The following is a 15,352-nucleotide window of genomic DNA, read 5'->3' as shown; positions in this document are numbered from 1 at the left end:
CTCAACAATTGTTGGTGGCAATCCTAATTCAAACATAATGCAAATGCTGGCTTCAATCTCAAAATATTTCAATTTTTGTTATCTAAGCCAATGGCATGGAATCCATGTGCCAAGAACAACAAATTTATGTGAAAACATTATGTTGAGAGAAGAATAATGGAATTAGTCTAGTTTACTTCTCATGAAATATCAAGCAGTCTAAAGGTGGATGATGACAATCTTGAGAAAGAAAAATCCAAAGGAATGATAACTCCATGATCTTGCCAACAGAACTTCCTACATAATATTTATTTACACGAAGGCAATTAAACAGCATAAAACATATGGATTGTGCCACAAGAGACTGTAAGAATCAATTCCAAAGTCCATCAAACACATTCCAAACATATGCAATTCTCATCCAACGTTTGTTTCTTTCCGCTATACTGATGATTTCCTCTGCGAAACTTCTTACTTTCTGATAAACAAAGACCCTCTCAAATTGATTTCAGACTAAAAAGGAAAACCTTCGATATCTCTGAATCATAAGATTGAAATAAGGACTCATTTGCATCCCCTTGATTCTCAAACTCACACTAATGACATTAATAGCACAAGATCGATCACTAGCTGTCAGTTCGCTACCTCCAAGGAAAGATAAAGATGATGCTCCTATTATTCTCGCTATCGTGATATCTGAAACCCCTTTAGCTTTGAGCCGTAGACTGGATTGTAGTACTTTATAGGAGAAGCATCCATGTACAAAGAATTGGGTTCTTTTACCACCAATAGACTCTTTTAGCTTTTGTACCTTGCTAGAATTGTGACCTGAACTCATCCAACATTTGTATCAGTTATCAAGTGGCACACAAGTTATAACATTTACTGATGTTCCGTGGAACAACTCTCTTGTCAGGAACATGGAGTTTGGATCATCTATATATACTTGAGATGGGTGGAGGTAGCAGTTTCAGCTGAACTTGGAAGCACCTTCATGTCCACCATGCGAAGGCCGATGATTGCAAAATCGACTAGACTAATTCGGTACCTTTATTTCTTTTTTCATTCTTTCCTTCATAATTTGCATTAGAAGAAGATATCTCTGCATGTTATCATCATTTTGGTTGAGTGTACCATGTAGACATTCATAAACCTCAACAATGTGATGTATATGGATGTTCATCAATCATCTGCTAGTGGAATTGGCTTCTTTCAGTCATATATGTTTCTTCTCTTCTAACGCTGCAGATATATTTGCAGATTTCTATGTTGGCAAAGTTCCAACTCTGAGATTCGTAACACTTTAAAAGCTTACTCATATCATTATATATTTTTTCCATGATTCTGATTTTAACTGGTATAGCAAGATGAGCACCAAACCTGAAAACAGTCAATTTGAAGTGGACTTTTCCAATGACTGAAGTGGGCTACATGGCTTGAATGATTCTCCCTAGTTCACTGCTCCATGCACAATCTGAAGGTAATTGACCCCAAAAAATAATTTGTCTGTGCCTTCAAAATTGGCTGTCAAAAATGACTTGAAGTTTGCTTTGAGGAGGGGAAGTGACAAAGGAAAGTAAAGAAAAATGAAAGAGCTTTAGATTTGAGGAGATCAAAGAGAGGACTAAAGATTCATTTGAATCACATAAGCTTGAGAACTAAAGAAGTTCCTCCTTTTCTTCTTTCAGTAAAGTGACAAAAAGTTGCAGGTTTTCTCATACACTTCCAAGCTAAACATCATCTTAGATGTGATGTACATGAAAGTGAAAAAGAAGCTTTCTATTGTGGCTTTCATATGGCATCAACTATGCAAAAGCATGTAAGATACCTTGTGTGAAAGGTGCAGGGAGTTGTTGTTCATGGATACCTTCTCTTTTCCCCCTCTGCTGCGGCTTTTCCATCATTTGATATCTTAATATAGGATCCAATATAATATGGTCTCTAAAAAAATGAGATTCATGAAATTTTTATCCAACCATAGAAGACACTCCACCACAGACACTGTGGAACATATTCTGTTATTAGTCTATTATAGTAGCAAATGTTGTGATATGTGATGAAGGTGATTTCTGACCATATAATGGATTCTGTCTCCCAAACCAGTTATACTGCCTTCATTCTTCTAGTTGAGTGGGTTGCTGTCAATACTTTCTACCAACTTAAGTGACCTCTCTCTCTAATTGAATCATCATTCTACAAACATCAAAATTGACCTGAATTCTAGAATTTATATATTATTCTATACTTGATGAATTATGATGATAGATATCCCATTAGATAAAGGTTGGAAATTATCATAGCCAACCCTGGTTATTTATCTATAGTTCTTCTTTTTCCACCATAAGCTTTCACTGTGAGAACATCTGTTAGATTTCATCTGAATACTTTCTACAAACTAAAGTAACCTCTCTAATCGAATCATCATTCTACAAACATCAAAATTGATCTGAATTCTAGAATTTATATATTATTCTATACTTGATGAATTGTGATGATAGATATCCCATTAGATAAAGGTTGGAAATTATCATAGCCAACCCTGGTTATCATCTATCTATAGTTGCTTCTTTTTCCACCATAAGCTTTCACTGAGAGCATCTGCTAGAGTTCATCTGAAAGCTTGTGTTGGACACAGGGAGGTAAAGAATGGGCAAGCAAGACAGGGGAAGCAACAGCATGGAGCAGTAAATGATGCATCATGGTGGATTCCTCATCCAAGGACAGGGATATACTACCCCAAGGGGCATGAATGGGTGATGGAAGATGTGCCTGAGGGTGCTTCCTCCTTCCCAAGAACCTACTGGCTTAGGAGCTCTGAAGGGGTGGAGAAAGACTCTGATCTCTCCACCTGCCCCGACTACAATCACCCATTCCTTGACGTATGAGGAGCTTAGTATCATAGAACTAGCAGCAGTAACAACAGCAACAGTGTTCTACTTGCGGAGAAATAAAGACTTCAGTAGTGTGTTGTCTCACAATTGTTATCGAGGAATGAATTATCTACTAAATCCTTTTTGTCTTAATCATGCATTTGCATGTTGATCGATGAATAGTGGTGAAGTTTGGATTCTATCATGAACGTTAGTATCAACGAAAAATCTTTATCAACTAAAATGTTTGATATTTTGAAATAAAATTATCGGATGAGATTCCGAATAACTAAAATTTTAATTTCATAAATGTATATATATATATATATATATATATATATATATAAAATTTGATCAACGTTAGTTAGTCGTGAGTTAAAATATTTTTTTAAATATTATTTTTAAAGATATCATATCGTAAATTAAATATTTTTAAAAATATTTATTTTTTTAATTATTATCATAAATAACAAATTCCCATAAATCGCCGAAAATAATTGGGTTAAAATGAGAGCCACGAGAGTCTCTCTCGCTTCACGTCTCTCCCCACTCTCTCTTCCGCTTCTATAGGTGGGGAGGGAGGAGACTAGCGTTGTAACTGCCCGTTCGTTGATCGAGTCCGATGCTGAGCGCATCGGGGCTGCTCTACAGCTGGAGATCTCGCGCCGGCCGGAGCCAGTCCGACCCGGACCCGGGCACCGATCCGCTGTCCTCCTCTTCCTCAGCCAGCACCGGGGACGCCCATCCTCGCCACCCCCGCCGTTACCGCAACCGCCGCCGCCGCTTCATCGGAAGGGATCCCTCCGGCGGCCTGATCTTCGGGCCGCAGGTCGAACCCAGGCGTCCCTCCCACATCCACCACCAGACGGTAACGGTCTCAGTCCCGATCTGATCCCGTTCTTGTTGTTGGAGATGATCCGGTAGAAGTCTAGGTTTCTTGTTGTTTTGACGATGTGATAACTTTGATGGAAGTATGAACCTTGAAGTTTGATGCGATTCATTGGATTGGGGTTGGATTTCAGGTGATTGTTTGTCGGAATTGGCTTATGCTACTGCCAACTCAGAGTCATGTTTTGTGGCTCGATCAATGTCATCATCATCATCAACATCTTACAATTCTCCTCCAAGGCCATTTATGATGTGTCAAATCTCGTCTTTTTTGAGGAGTTTTACCTCTCCCGTGTTGTAGCCCTACTCATAAATGATCCAATTTGTTGCTAGAGAAAAGGGGCTTACATTGGGATGCTCAAGCGGACAGCTTCCCTGGCCTAAATGATCGTGTTTGCGGCAGCATATGTTGTTCATTTGGCCAAGAAATCATCAGCTGTCCTGTAGGGTTCAGTTTCTTGGTAGAGAAATAGCAATGAGTCGTGTCAACCATCATGCCAAATCTTTTAGCAACGGCCAACAATTTCTGTTGATTAGACCACAAAAATTTATAGCTTTACAGAGAACCAAAAATCCCTAGTGAAGAAACTGATGTATCAGTATCTGGGGTACATGTGATCGATATTCTCAACCTTGAACCTGAATTATCTGGCTCTTATTCTTGTTTGTTCGGCTGTGCTGGTGCAAGAAGATACCTTTCATATACTTTTCGAGGAATCAAGTCTTCCAATTTACTTACATTTGGTTTTTTATGAGAAAAATTTTTAGGTGTTCGTGCAATATGTAAATGTCTGCCTTCTAGGTTCATATATATTCTGTTCCCTGCAAATTGTACTTAATCTTGTTTCTTGTCTAGGAACATGAACCAGTTTGGGTAGGTAATGTAAATGATGGTGAATCTGCTTCGACTGGCAGTAGCAACGCTGGATCTGCCAGCAGCACATTGGACAGGTTGAGATTAACTCGAAATGACCAACTCCCTGGCGTAGTTTTACAGGCAAGGGCAAGGCTTCAAGAGAGGCTTAGAGGCGTTTCTCTTTTGGAAAGCAGGTTAGTCTCTATAATGTTTAGCACACTGAAAATAATATAATAAGATGCTCTACTAATGCCTTTGCCTGATCACCAGTTTTGTGATGTAGTTCAGATATCCAGACGTGCAGGAAACTTAAAATACTTTTTGTGTTTGCTTCCCTCTTGCTGATAAATTCTCTTGGTCCTTGATAGTACGAATGAGATTGCTGTAGGTGATGAACTGAGGCTGATAGACATTGGGGAGTTGGATACAGAGAACCGAAGAGAATGGTTAACAGCTGAAACAGATGAAGACGTGCAATATTTCAATAAGCCTCCTGGACTCAGTTCAGAAGCTTTCTGTAGTCTGCAGCTAGAAGTTTTTCAAGATAGAGAAGATGGCAACGATGTTGCAAGAGCATTTCTTGAGTGTTCCATATGCCTGGAAAAGTTCTTGGAGGGGGATGAAATGATTCGGCTGTCTTGCGGGCACAGGTTTCATCCTGCTTGCTTAGAGCCATGGGTGAAGACATGTGGGGATTGCCCTTACTGCAGAACTAGAATTTGAGTTACTAGTTGTCTTAGGAAGAGATTCAGAGATCATGCCCTACTCAGTTTCTCTCCTTCAGTCGAGGCAATGGATGCTTTGCCTACAGTTATACAGGCAAAAGAATCATCCTGTGATATCCGTTAATGTTGTCGTGGATCTACAGACACCTAAGAACTTGCTAACAGTTCACTGTGTACTCTTTCTTCTGGCATTGTAGAACATAAACTTGACCCAATCGTGGAACGTTTACGATTTGGATTCTGCAGGTCTGTTGTGAAGGTTTATTTTGTCACAGCTCTTTTTTAGAGGACGATCAAGCCATGAAAATAATTTCTGTGTTTGAAGGGGTAAGACTATCCATGGATCCTTGGATGCAGTTTTGACGGAAGCCTCTTTTGTTAGACTATATTTTCTAATTTATGTTCATCTATCATTTTTTATCGGTTTATATGTGCACATTAAATTCAATCTTTGCCTTCTTGTCTCATATTTATTTATTTTCATTTTTTTATGTCATTAAGCCTGTCATTTAAAACTAGAATTTATTGAAATGTGATCCAAAGACTTGAAGAGACAAATTGAATGAATTTGAAGATTGATCTTTTGAAAATTATAACAAGAGGAATCATGCAAGAAAAAATAGCATATTTTTCAGAAAGAGAAATTATTTAGTCGATCATAAAAATGAAGACTTACCATTTTACTATTATTGTTGTATATTTTTCAGTAAGCAGGAGTAGATGAAAGAGAAAATATGAAAATAAGGAGTGTGCATGCTTTGCCTTTATAAAGTGTAAGATGGGGGAATGTATCAACAACCTAATCCACATTTGGACTTTAACCACACCATGGTTGACATATAAAGGTAACAGATATGCACTAAAGTTAAGGTTTTAAGAGAGTAATAAGCAAATACAAAGGATTGAAGTTTAACATGCAAATCAGAATCATGCAGCTAAGCTTCCAAAGTCAGATCAGAGAAATGGCAATGCATATTTGTCTTCTCCTGTAGTGGGCTCTGCAACTCTTCCCACTGCTGGTAACTGAGGACTGAGCTTTTCTATAAAGACAACTAACTATCCACATGTGGAGTCATAAGCAGCACAGTTGCTCTTCTTTACCATCATGACTTGTGTAGGAAGACATCACTCCACCATCATGACTTGTATAGGAAGACATCAAAATGTAATTGATAGCAAATCTTGATTGATATATACACACAAAAATGTAGATACATCCCACAATCATCAAACTCATTCTCAACCCCAGCAATTGGTGGTGAATTCAAATAAGGCTACTTAGCTTAATCAAGTGATGCCTATAATCCAACAAACCACAAAAGCCAGAATTTTAAGGTCCTGATGTCAAATATTTCAATAATTATGCAGTTCAAATCAATGGGATGCTGCTGTATCAGTCATCTTTATCTCTCAATGCCAAGATATACAGGAATTTGGGGATCAGTGTTCTCATTTGAAGAAGGCAGCTATAGCAAACCAACAAAAAAAAGAAGCCATTAAGACCATGTCATCTCTGAGTTCAAAGGTCATTAGTGTTTTAATTAAGGATTGTGCAATGGTCAAACTAAGAAAGGTAAGAAAAAGGAAACAAAATCATTGTGGAGTTAGAATTAAAAATGTATATTAGCCGAGTAAAATAAGATTGACTAGGAATGATCCTCCATAAATATTAACTCACCTAACAGGCTAACTCAACCAAACTTAGCGTTCCATATACCTTCTCCAATTACATTACAAACTTGTTCCTGCCTAACCAGGGACACGCTGCATCTTTCTTCCTTAAAGGCAGGTGAGGAAGACTCAACCTCTTCAACTCTTCTCTTGGGGTTTTCTCTCATGTGATCATTGCAGATGCTTTTGCACAGTTGGTTTAGTCCTCAGAGTTTGTGCCATCTCCCATTGGATGTGTTCCCCCTCCTTGTGCTCCTTTTTTCTCTTCAAACGAGGTAATAAGAGCTACTAGCTTTGGCTCATGCTTGCTGCATCTTTTGGCGCATGACTTGAGGAGGCAAGGCGTGGCATTTGAGCCCTCAGCGTGCCTAGTTTTGGCACATTATGACTCACAGCAATGGACGAGAAAGAGAAAAGAGAAATGTAGACTTTATGGATTCTTCCTGTGTTTTCTCTGTGCTCTTTTTACAAAGGTTTCGGAAAGCATGGAAAGCTGAGAGAGCTGCAAAAAAACTGCTTTCTAGAGACCTAACTGTGCATGAATTGAGAGTTATACATGTAATTGCTGTATCAGTCAATGTTGAAAGCTATCTTTCATGGACAACTACACTTGTATTTTCTTCCCCTCCTTCCTCTTGTGTTCTCATTGTTGCATGCCTCAGCAATATTTTGTGTTGAATGTTCATCTAATAAATTTTTATTATATTAGTGTTATCATATTTTTAATCAAATAAAAAAGAGTCTTGAATCTAATGGATGAAACAAAGGAACAATTTGTCAGTGAAATTTTTGAGTGAACAGTATTTTATTTGGCTAAGTTATCATCTGCTAGATCATAGAAATGAGCATCTACTTTTTAATCTTTTCTCTCAGTTAATTAAGATCATGTGGCAACTTCTTTTTTCTCTCTTTTTCTTATGAATACAATACAGCGTCTTATAGTATCATTTATTACCCAATCCATTTATTAAGGAAAAGAAGGGATGATGTACATCATGAACTGTGAAACTTGAAAACATCAAAACAAGGAATCCTACAATTGCAATAAGTGCTTCCTGCATTTCTCATATGGGAAATCCTCAAAAACCTGATTTAGGAACCTTTTCTTTTGTGAAATACAAATATACTAATCAGCAAAAGGCTATATTGCCATCTCCATCACCACCAGACCCTCTTAAAATGTGTCATGCTCTTATCATGAACTCCAACCCCCCACCACACCATCTTCCCACAAGGAACATGTCAGAGTTACAAGAGAACAATAAAGGCTATTCAAAGTTGAGCATACTCACTCATTACATTGCAACTCCCCAAGACAATAACATAAAAGAAAGACAGAAAGACAGAAAGAAGAAGAAGAAAAAGAAGAAGAAGAAGAGATGAACATAAATTGAAAAGAAACAGAATACCAAATGATGGACAATTCAGTGAACACCACCACCACTGTCTCGGCTCCCTGTTGCCTTTGCAATGGACAGCTCCTCCAACCATTCAAATATCCTACTCCTGCACATGCTGTCCGCCCTTCTCAAACTCGCCCCATCCTGCTTCTTCTTCTCAGCCATCGATCTCGGTTCCACCGCATCCAGCGTGCACTTGCAACTGAAACCACGTCCGACGAGCCGCGTCGCCTTCTTCTCTACTTTATCTTCACCGTCACATACGTCAAGTCTCTTCGAGGAAGAACTGCTTCTGGCACTGGCACTGCCATCTTCATTAGACCTCACAGACTTCTTTTCATGCACGGCATCGGCGTCGCTCTTCCGTCCACCAGTGCCGTTACTGGATCTCCGTGACCTTAAGTCGTACAATTCGATATGAGGCGGCCTGATGAGGCCCAGCCAGAAGATCCCCCACCCTGGCGGGGCCGAGGTCGTGCTCCTCCGGCTGGCGCTCGCCTTCCTCGCGTGGTGGAGCTGCGGCTTCGGGCTGGGATGCGTGTAGAAGTTGTTGGAGAGCGATGAGCGGGGAAGATCAAAAGCGTTACTGGAGTGAGTACTGTTGGACGAATGGCTCCTGCTAACGCAGTTGCTGCTCCTGCTGCTGCTGTTGCTGCTGTTGCTCCGGCTCGTATCGAAGCCGAGGCTCGCGATGGCCGTCGAGCACCGGTCCATCGAGTCCGACCGTGAGCCGCACCGGCTCGGCCCGCGACTGCCGGTGGAGCCGCCGTTGTCGACGGAGGGCCGAAGCGGCAGGATGTGGCCTTTGAAGAACACTTCGTCAGCAGAGCACATGGCCGCCACCGCGGCCCCATCACCTTCAAGAAGGCCTCCTCCTGCCGAGACCCGGAACTCGAAGTCGTCCGCCGCTCCGTCCATCTTGCCCTCCACGTCGTTAGACTTATCGGTGGCAGTGGGGAAATCAGAGAGCAACGAGGCCTCTCCATCCTCCTCAAAGGTCTCCCATTTCCCCTCTTGAGCCATGCCTTGGCCTGCCTCCATGCCTACCTTTGAAGAGAGGACGTTGGTCATTTATAGACGCAACTTTCAATTGAGAGAGAGAGAGAGAGAGAGAGAGAGAGAGAGAGAGAGAGATGATCCAGAAAAGAGGAGCAGGAAAGCGAGGCAGGCTGACCATAATCTATTTTTCCTCAGACATTCCTATTATGTTGGCCTGCCCTTGCATGCATCTCTTTTCAGGCAGCCCTCTGAAGCTTTTTGTTCCAGTGTCAGGTGTGGCATGCATGCTGAGACCTTCAAATGGACTGTTTGTCCTGTTCATGTAGTTAAGTTACATTTGAACAGTGGAAGCTGTTACAGTTCAAGTGTTGAGAGAAATTTGTATGAGCAGATGAGAGGTTTCAAGGGATGTATTGTGAAGGTGACAAGTTTACAGTGGTTTTACGTCAACTTGGGAAGCCCTTTCTCTTTCTACTGTTATTTCCTTTTCCCTTTTCATTCTGTCTTCCACTGTCCCCTCGTTAGGTCACGGCGAAGTTTGAGTGTTACGTATCTTTTGGGCCTTGTGGATTAAAGTGCCATCATGCTTGAGACAAAAAAGTTGGAGTGGAAGGATGGCAATTTACTGCAGACCCTGCTTTGTTTCTTTGCTTTATTTATATTTGTTGGTTCTTAAATTTGACCACAATACAAATTAACTTATGTGTAATTTCTACCTCCAGCTACAATTTTGAGGCTCAAAGTACCTTACCGGACGTTTTCATCTATCGTCCTTCCTCTCCAAGACGAGAGCCTCGGTGTAATGCGTTTATTTGCTCGATGCTCCTCAAGATTGGTATCACCATCAAACAGCTCCAAGTTATCGACTCTACTTGGATCCTTCGGATGAAGGAAGATTGGGCATATGGGTCGGTTTTGTCCCTATCTTTGCCGAGCTAAAACTCCTATCTTTGAAGTGTTGGTCCGTCACTTTGAGTTATGCATGTCGCATGGCATTGGACTAATCCACTAACTGTTCCTTAGATTCGAGTTAAATCGATTGAGGGCGACATGAGCTATCTATAAAGATTGTTGTTCGATATGTTGGGAACTCCTTCTAGAATCACATTTATTATCTCCAAGGTTCGTCGATGTGTGATGTTCAAGAAATGATTTGATCAGGTTCGAGCCTGAGGTGAAAGCAATGTGACCCGAATGACATGTCGAGAAATCGAACTAGAATAAGGCGATTGATATGGAGATGAAGTGCCAAGGTAGAACTCCCAAACTCTAGATGCAACGCCAAAGTGCTCTACAAGTAATATTGATGTATGATTTTCTCGATTCTCTTAGATGCTTTAGTCAGCATAGGTATGAAATGGATTGTTTAGGAGCTTAAAATAAGTCAAGAGAGAGAAAATGACCTACTATTTATACTAAAGGTCTCCTAATCATTTGTAGTTAAAGTAGAATCTATGGTGACAAGGGAAGAATAGAAAATAAAAATCTCATAATTTTTCACGGAGAAGAAGATTTCATCATCGTGCAAAGATTGGTGTAAAAACCTCGAAACCGAAAAACTACGCGCATAAGAAAGATTGTGTTACTTAGGGAGATCGTATATCCCTGAATTCCTATATATTTGTGTGAGAGAATGAAGGAGGTCAACTATCATACTCTTTAGCGGCGATCTACACGATAGGGGCTACGAAGACGCACCACCATGCAATCAAGAATTGGCTACCCCTTCTTGCTATCCACATGCAAAGGTTATTGGTTGAGAAAGAGAGGGGGAGAGGAGAATAGGAGGTGGCAGCCAAAAAGCCTAGCCCATGGCCCCTTTGGTTCTTTTATATTTATAGATGCACCTTGTCAACTTAACCCTAATGGATCCTACTATATTAGGTATTGGATCTCTATCCAACTACCCAAGCCTCTTAGATTAGTGGGGGTCTCTACCCAATAATCTATCATTAGCTCTTATTAGATCTCATATATAGAATCCAATAATTCAGGGGCTCATTGGATATAGCTCCAACGGATATCTCATATTTGAATCTCTACTCATCGCAATACATATCATATGTGTGTGACCCTCTAGGCCCAATATCGAGCTAGCCATGATTCATATCTGTCAGAACTCCTTCTGGCTTAGTAAATTATTATCTTCGTAATAATTCACTCGACTCATCGACTACAGACATACTAGGCCACTACATCGTAGTCCCTGGATGATATAGGGGAATCTAATCCTTTGGACTTGTCTCTTCTTAGTTACAATATATCTATAGTTTCTTATCCATCTAATATCTCAAAAACTATATACTAGACATAGTGCTGTCAGACCCATACAATTTCTCTTCAAATCTCGCTCTAATCAAATTCTTTTGAAGAATTCTTTCTCTCAATCCAAATGACCCTGGTCATGGATTTGTATACATCCGATTGTTTAACGCATCGTCCTCTCTTGTGGCCTCTTGCCCAATCGGCTAATTGACTCTGCAACTCCGGTATCCTTAGCACAATATCCGCTCTTCTTGACCTGATGCCCGAATCCATGACCCGAAGCCTTTTATCGATACGTTGACCGATCCTCCGGCTCGACGTCCAATCTTCTGACATGTTCCACCAGCCCAACATGATTCTTTCTGCTTTAATTGTCTCATCCTGATCGAGACATCTTGAGTTACTAAAAACACAAATCAAATCATAAACACTTATCAATTGGTTTCATCATCAAAATCTGAGGTTCAACAATCTCCCCCTTTTTGATGATGACAACCAATTGATGACGGAGTTAAACTTAACTCTCGAAGTATAAACAAACTCCTCCTATCAATATGTCATATTGATAGAACCTTGAATTCAAGCTGAATTCATGTCCTTACAAATATTCATCATGAATATTTGCAATACATCATCATGCATAACATGATCATACTTTTCTCCCTTTATCATCAAGAAAAAGGAGAAGTATAACTTTCAAATATAATTTCAAATTGTTGCGATATAATCTCTAGTTTTATCTTCATGCAAGCTAGCAATAATTTTGAGTTTTACAAGTTTGTAAATTTTACTAGATTTGTAAGTTTAGCGTGTTTGTTTTTCTTGACGTTGTTCAAAACTCGCAAGTTTTTGAAAACTACAAGATAGCACCATTTTTGCCTTTTCTTAAAATGTGTAACTTGGCAGAATTCATCATTCTTTCTTCTCTTTTGAGAAGTGCAAGCTTATCAATTTTGCTTTCTAGCAAGTTTTGCTCCCCCTTTGTCATTGTCAAATAAAAGGGAATAATACAATGTTGTAATTCTTTTCCCTTTACAACAATTTTCAAATCATGACAAAGATAAATAACAATGATAAAAAATTAAGTCATTAATATCAAAATAATTTTTCATCATGAATATTTCATCATTGTCATTATCATAAGTTGAAGTATTATATGCATAATACCAAATCATCATATATATAAAATATAAAATTATCATTATATGCATGATTCAAAATCATCATTCTAGAGTATCATTTTAGAAAATGATAAATATTGATTTTGACATTAAAAAAAAAATCATAGTGTTGCATGCATTTTTATCTAAGGGAAAAATCATAGTGTTACATGCATCATCCCATCCCAAATCATTAAAGGCATACAAGCTATAAATATAAAAAAATTATGTCATGAAAGATAAGACCACTTGAATACTAAAAGACATGATTCATATAGTAAATCAATTCTTTAAATAAAATACCAAGAATAAAAATCATAGGTGTACAAAGAAGAGATCTTGAAAAAAAAAACTCAAGTAATAAATCCAAGAACTCATAAGAAAAATCAAGATTCATTTAGAAAATCTCCTCTTAAGAAGATAACAAGTAGAATCATAGGAGAACGATTAATAAAAAATCTTGATTCATAATAAATCTCTTAAGTTATAATCAATTCATGAATACCAATAGAACATTCATGATTCATTTGGATAATTTTTCTTTTTTATAAATGATAAAAAGAAGCATATGAGATATAAGATTTTGATTCATAAATCTCAAGAATATGTGAAAGATTTAGATAATAAGTCATTCAAATTTAACTCATCAAAATTATTTTCATAGTCCAAGAGATTCATAAAAATAGATTCATTAGTCTCTTCTTTTTGAAAAGTCGATAAAGTAGGAAAAAATAAAATTTTCAAATAGAACCTTTCCTCTTTTTAGTTATTTCAATTCATATGATTTATTTTATTTATGCCAAATAAAATTATGCATCAACGTTTAAATAACCGAAAAAACCACTTTCATTACCGAAAAAATCGATAATCCATAAATCTCAAGAATCATCATGCATAATTTCGAAATTTATTAAGTATGATCATTATGCATGACATCAGGTTTCAAAATATTTAATATTTTTATTATATAATTACATCATTATGCATTATTGAAATTGATTTCATCAAACATAAAGCATTTTCCACCAAGATCATTTTGTTTATTGTAGTCATACATTTTTCTTTTTAGGTGAATCTAACTTTTCATGCTTAGTTTTCCATATAAAAGCCATGCATTATCATTAAGCATGATATCAAACTTCTTAATATTTTCATTAAGACATCATGGTTTCAATCAAAATCGAAAATCATCAAGATACATATTATTTATTCTTGAAAAACATACATAGGGATCATTAGATTTAAGTTTGATATTTTTGTTCATTTATCATAAAACATACAATTTTCATGATCATTTTTAAAATTACTAAAATGATAAGCATGATCATAATTTTTTAGTATTTTTATTATATTATTAAACATATAATTTTTAAGAAAAATAATTAAACTAAATTAAAAATAACTCATTAAAAGTATTATGTAATTTCGAAATAAATTAAGGGAATTTTGTTTATCTCGTCGTCAAATGTCGTTAAGGCTTAGTTTATCACCTCGCCATTGTTTTTCTCCTAGCTTGATTCGTCCCAATTTGTGTTCTTTTTAAGTTTGTTTTTATTTTTTGATTGTTGTTTCATGAACTTTTTAAATTTCATGAGGAGTTCAAGTTCACCATCACTTGAACTTATGCTCAAGTGATCTTCAATTGTTCTAAGTCTGAAATCATTCATGTTCTTTAGAATGTGGTTTTCAAGTTCTTCACGTGCATTGCACGACATTTCATAGGTTATTAGAAACTTGATAAGTTCTTCAATAAAAAAAAGTATTCAAATTTTTTGATTCTTGAATGACCGTTATTTTCGAATCCCAATTTCTAGAAAGTAATCGTAAAATCTTGTTAACAAGTTCAAAATTAGAAAAGTATTTGCCAAGAGCTTTTAAACCATTGACGATATCCATAAAATAGGTGTACATGTCAATAATGGTTTCGCTCGGCTTCATTCGAAATAGTTCAAAATCGTGCATTAAAAGATTGACCTTCGAAACTTTTAATCTACTAGTGTCTTCGTGAGTGGTTTCAAGAATGTGTTAAATGTCGAAAGTCATTTCACAAGTAGAAATCCGATTAAACTCGTTTTTGTCTAAGGCATAAAATAGTGTGTTCATAGCTCTAGCATTTAAAGAAAAAATCTTCTTCTCCAAATCATTCCATTCGCTCATTGGTTTAGAAGATTTCTTAAAGCCATTTTCAATAATACTCCGTAGATTTAAATCCAAAGAAAGCAAGAAAACTCTCATTCGAGTTTTCTAATATGTGTAGTCTATCCCATTGAATAAGGGAGGACGAATGAGAGAGTGACCCTCTTGAAAGTCGAAAAGAGTCATTTCTCTTGGGTGTTAAATCAAATAAAAAATACGAGGCTCTGATACCAATTGTTAGGAAAAGAGTCGGCACTAGGGAGGGGAGGGGGGTAAATTAGTGCAGCGATAAAATACGTCGGTTCTGAAAACTTTTCATATGATAAAAGCCGAACTCGGAAATGCTTAACTTGAAAGCATGTTCGTAAATGTATTGAAGGCAGTAAGCAAGTAAAATGGTTTG

General features: G+C 37.7%; 2 protein-coding genes across 2 annotated transcripts; one reads left to right on the top strand and one right to left on the bottom strand.

The window, feature by feature from the left end:
• Nucleotides 1-3,377: 3,377 nt before the first annotated feature.
• Nucleotides 3,378-5,559, top strand: LOC135639392 (probable E3 ubiquitin-protein ligase RHY1A). The gene is made up of 3 exons (XM_065153130.1): nucleotides 3,378-3,717; nucleotides 4,594-4,787; nucleotides 4,962-5,559. Exons 1-3 carry the CDS (start codon nucleotides 3,472-3,474, stop codon nucleotides 5,314-5,316), a joined length of 795 nt encoding a protein of 264 aa, XP_065009202.1. The 5' UTR covers nucleotides 3,378-3,471; the 3' UTR covers nucleotides 5,317-5,559.
• A 2,585-nt stretch (nucleotides 5,560-8,144) lies between these two features.
• Nucleotides 8,145-9,460, bottom strand: LOC135641427 (uncharacterized). Its single transcript, XM_065156784.1, has one exon. It carries the CDS (start codon nucleotides 9,458-9,460, stop codon nucleotides 8,414-8,416), a length of 1,047 nt encoding a protein of 348 aa, XP_065012856.1. The 3' UTR covers nucleotides 8,145-8,413.
• Nucleotides 9,461-15,352: the final 5,892 nt, after the last annotated feature.

This window comes from Musa acuminata, chromosome BXJ3-6 (assembly GCF_036884655.1).
Source record: "Musa acuminata AAA Group cultivar baxijiao chromosome BXJ3-6, Cavendish_Baxijiao_AAA, whole genome shotgun sequence".
NCBI classification, from domain to species: Eukaryota; Viridiplantae; Streptophyta; class Magnoliopsida; order Zingiberales; family Musaceae; genus Musa; species Musa acuminata.
The sequence above is the reverse complement of the archived record's forward strand: the minus strand, read 5'-3'. Positions and strand labels throughout refer to the sequence as shown.

Excerpts from the sequence above, each read along its gene's own strand:
- LOC135639392 (XM_065153130.1), top strand. The coding sequence starts at position 3,472 with ATGCTGAGCGCATCGGGGCTGCTCTACAGCTGGAGATCTCGCGCCGGC. Across the intron at positions 3,718-4,593 it reads CCCACATCCACCACCAGACG|GAACATGAACCAGTTTGGGT; the intron begins GTAACGGTCTCA and ends TTTCTTGTCTAG. Across the intron at positions 4,788-4,961 it reads GTTTCTCTTTTGGAAAGCAG|TACGAATGAGATTGCTGTAG; the intron begins GTTAGTCTCTAT and ends GGTCCTTGATAG.
- LOC135641427 (XM_065156784.1), bottom strand. The coding sequence starts at position 9,460 with ATGACCAACGTCCTCTCTTCAAAGGTAGGCATGGAGGCAGGCCAAGGC.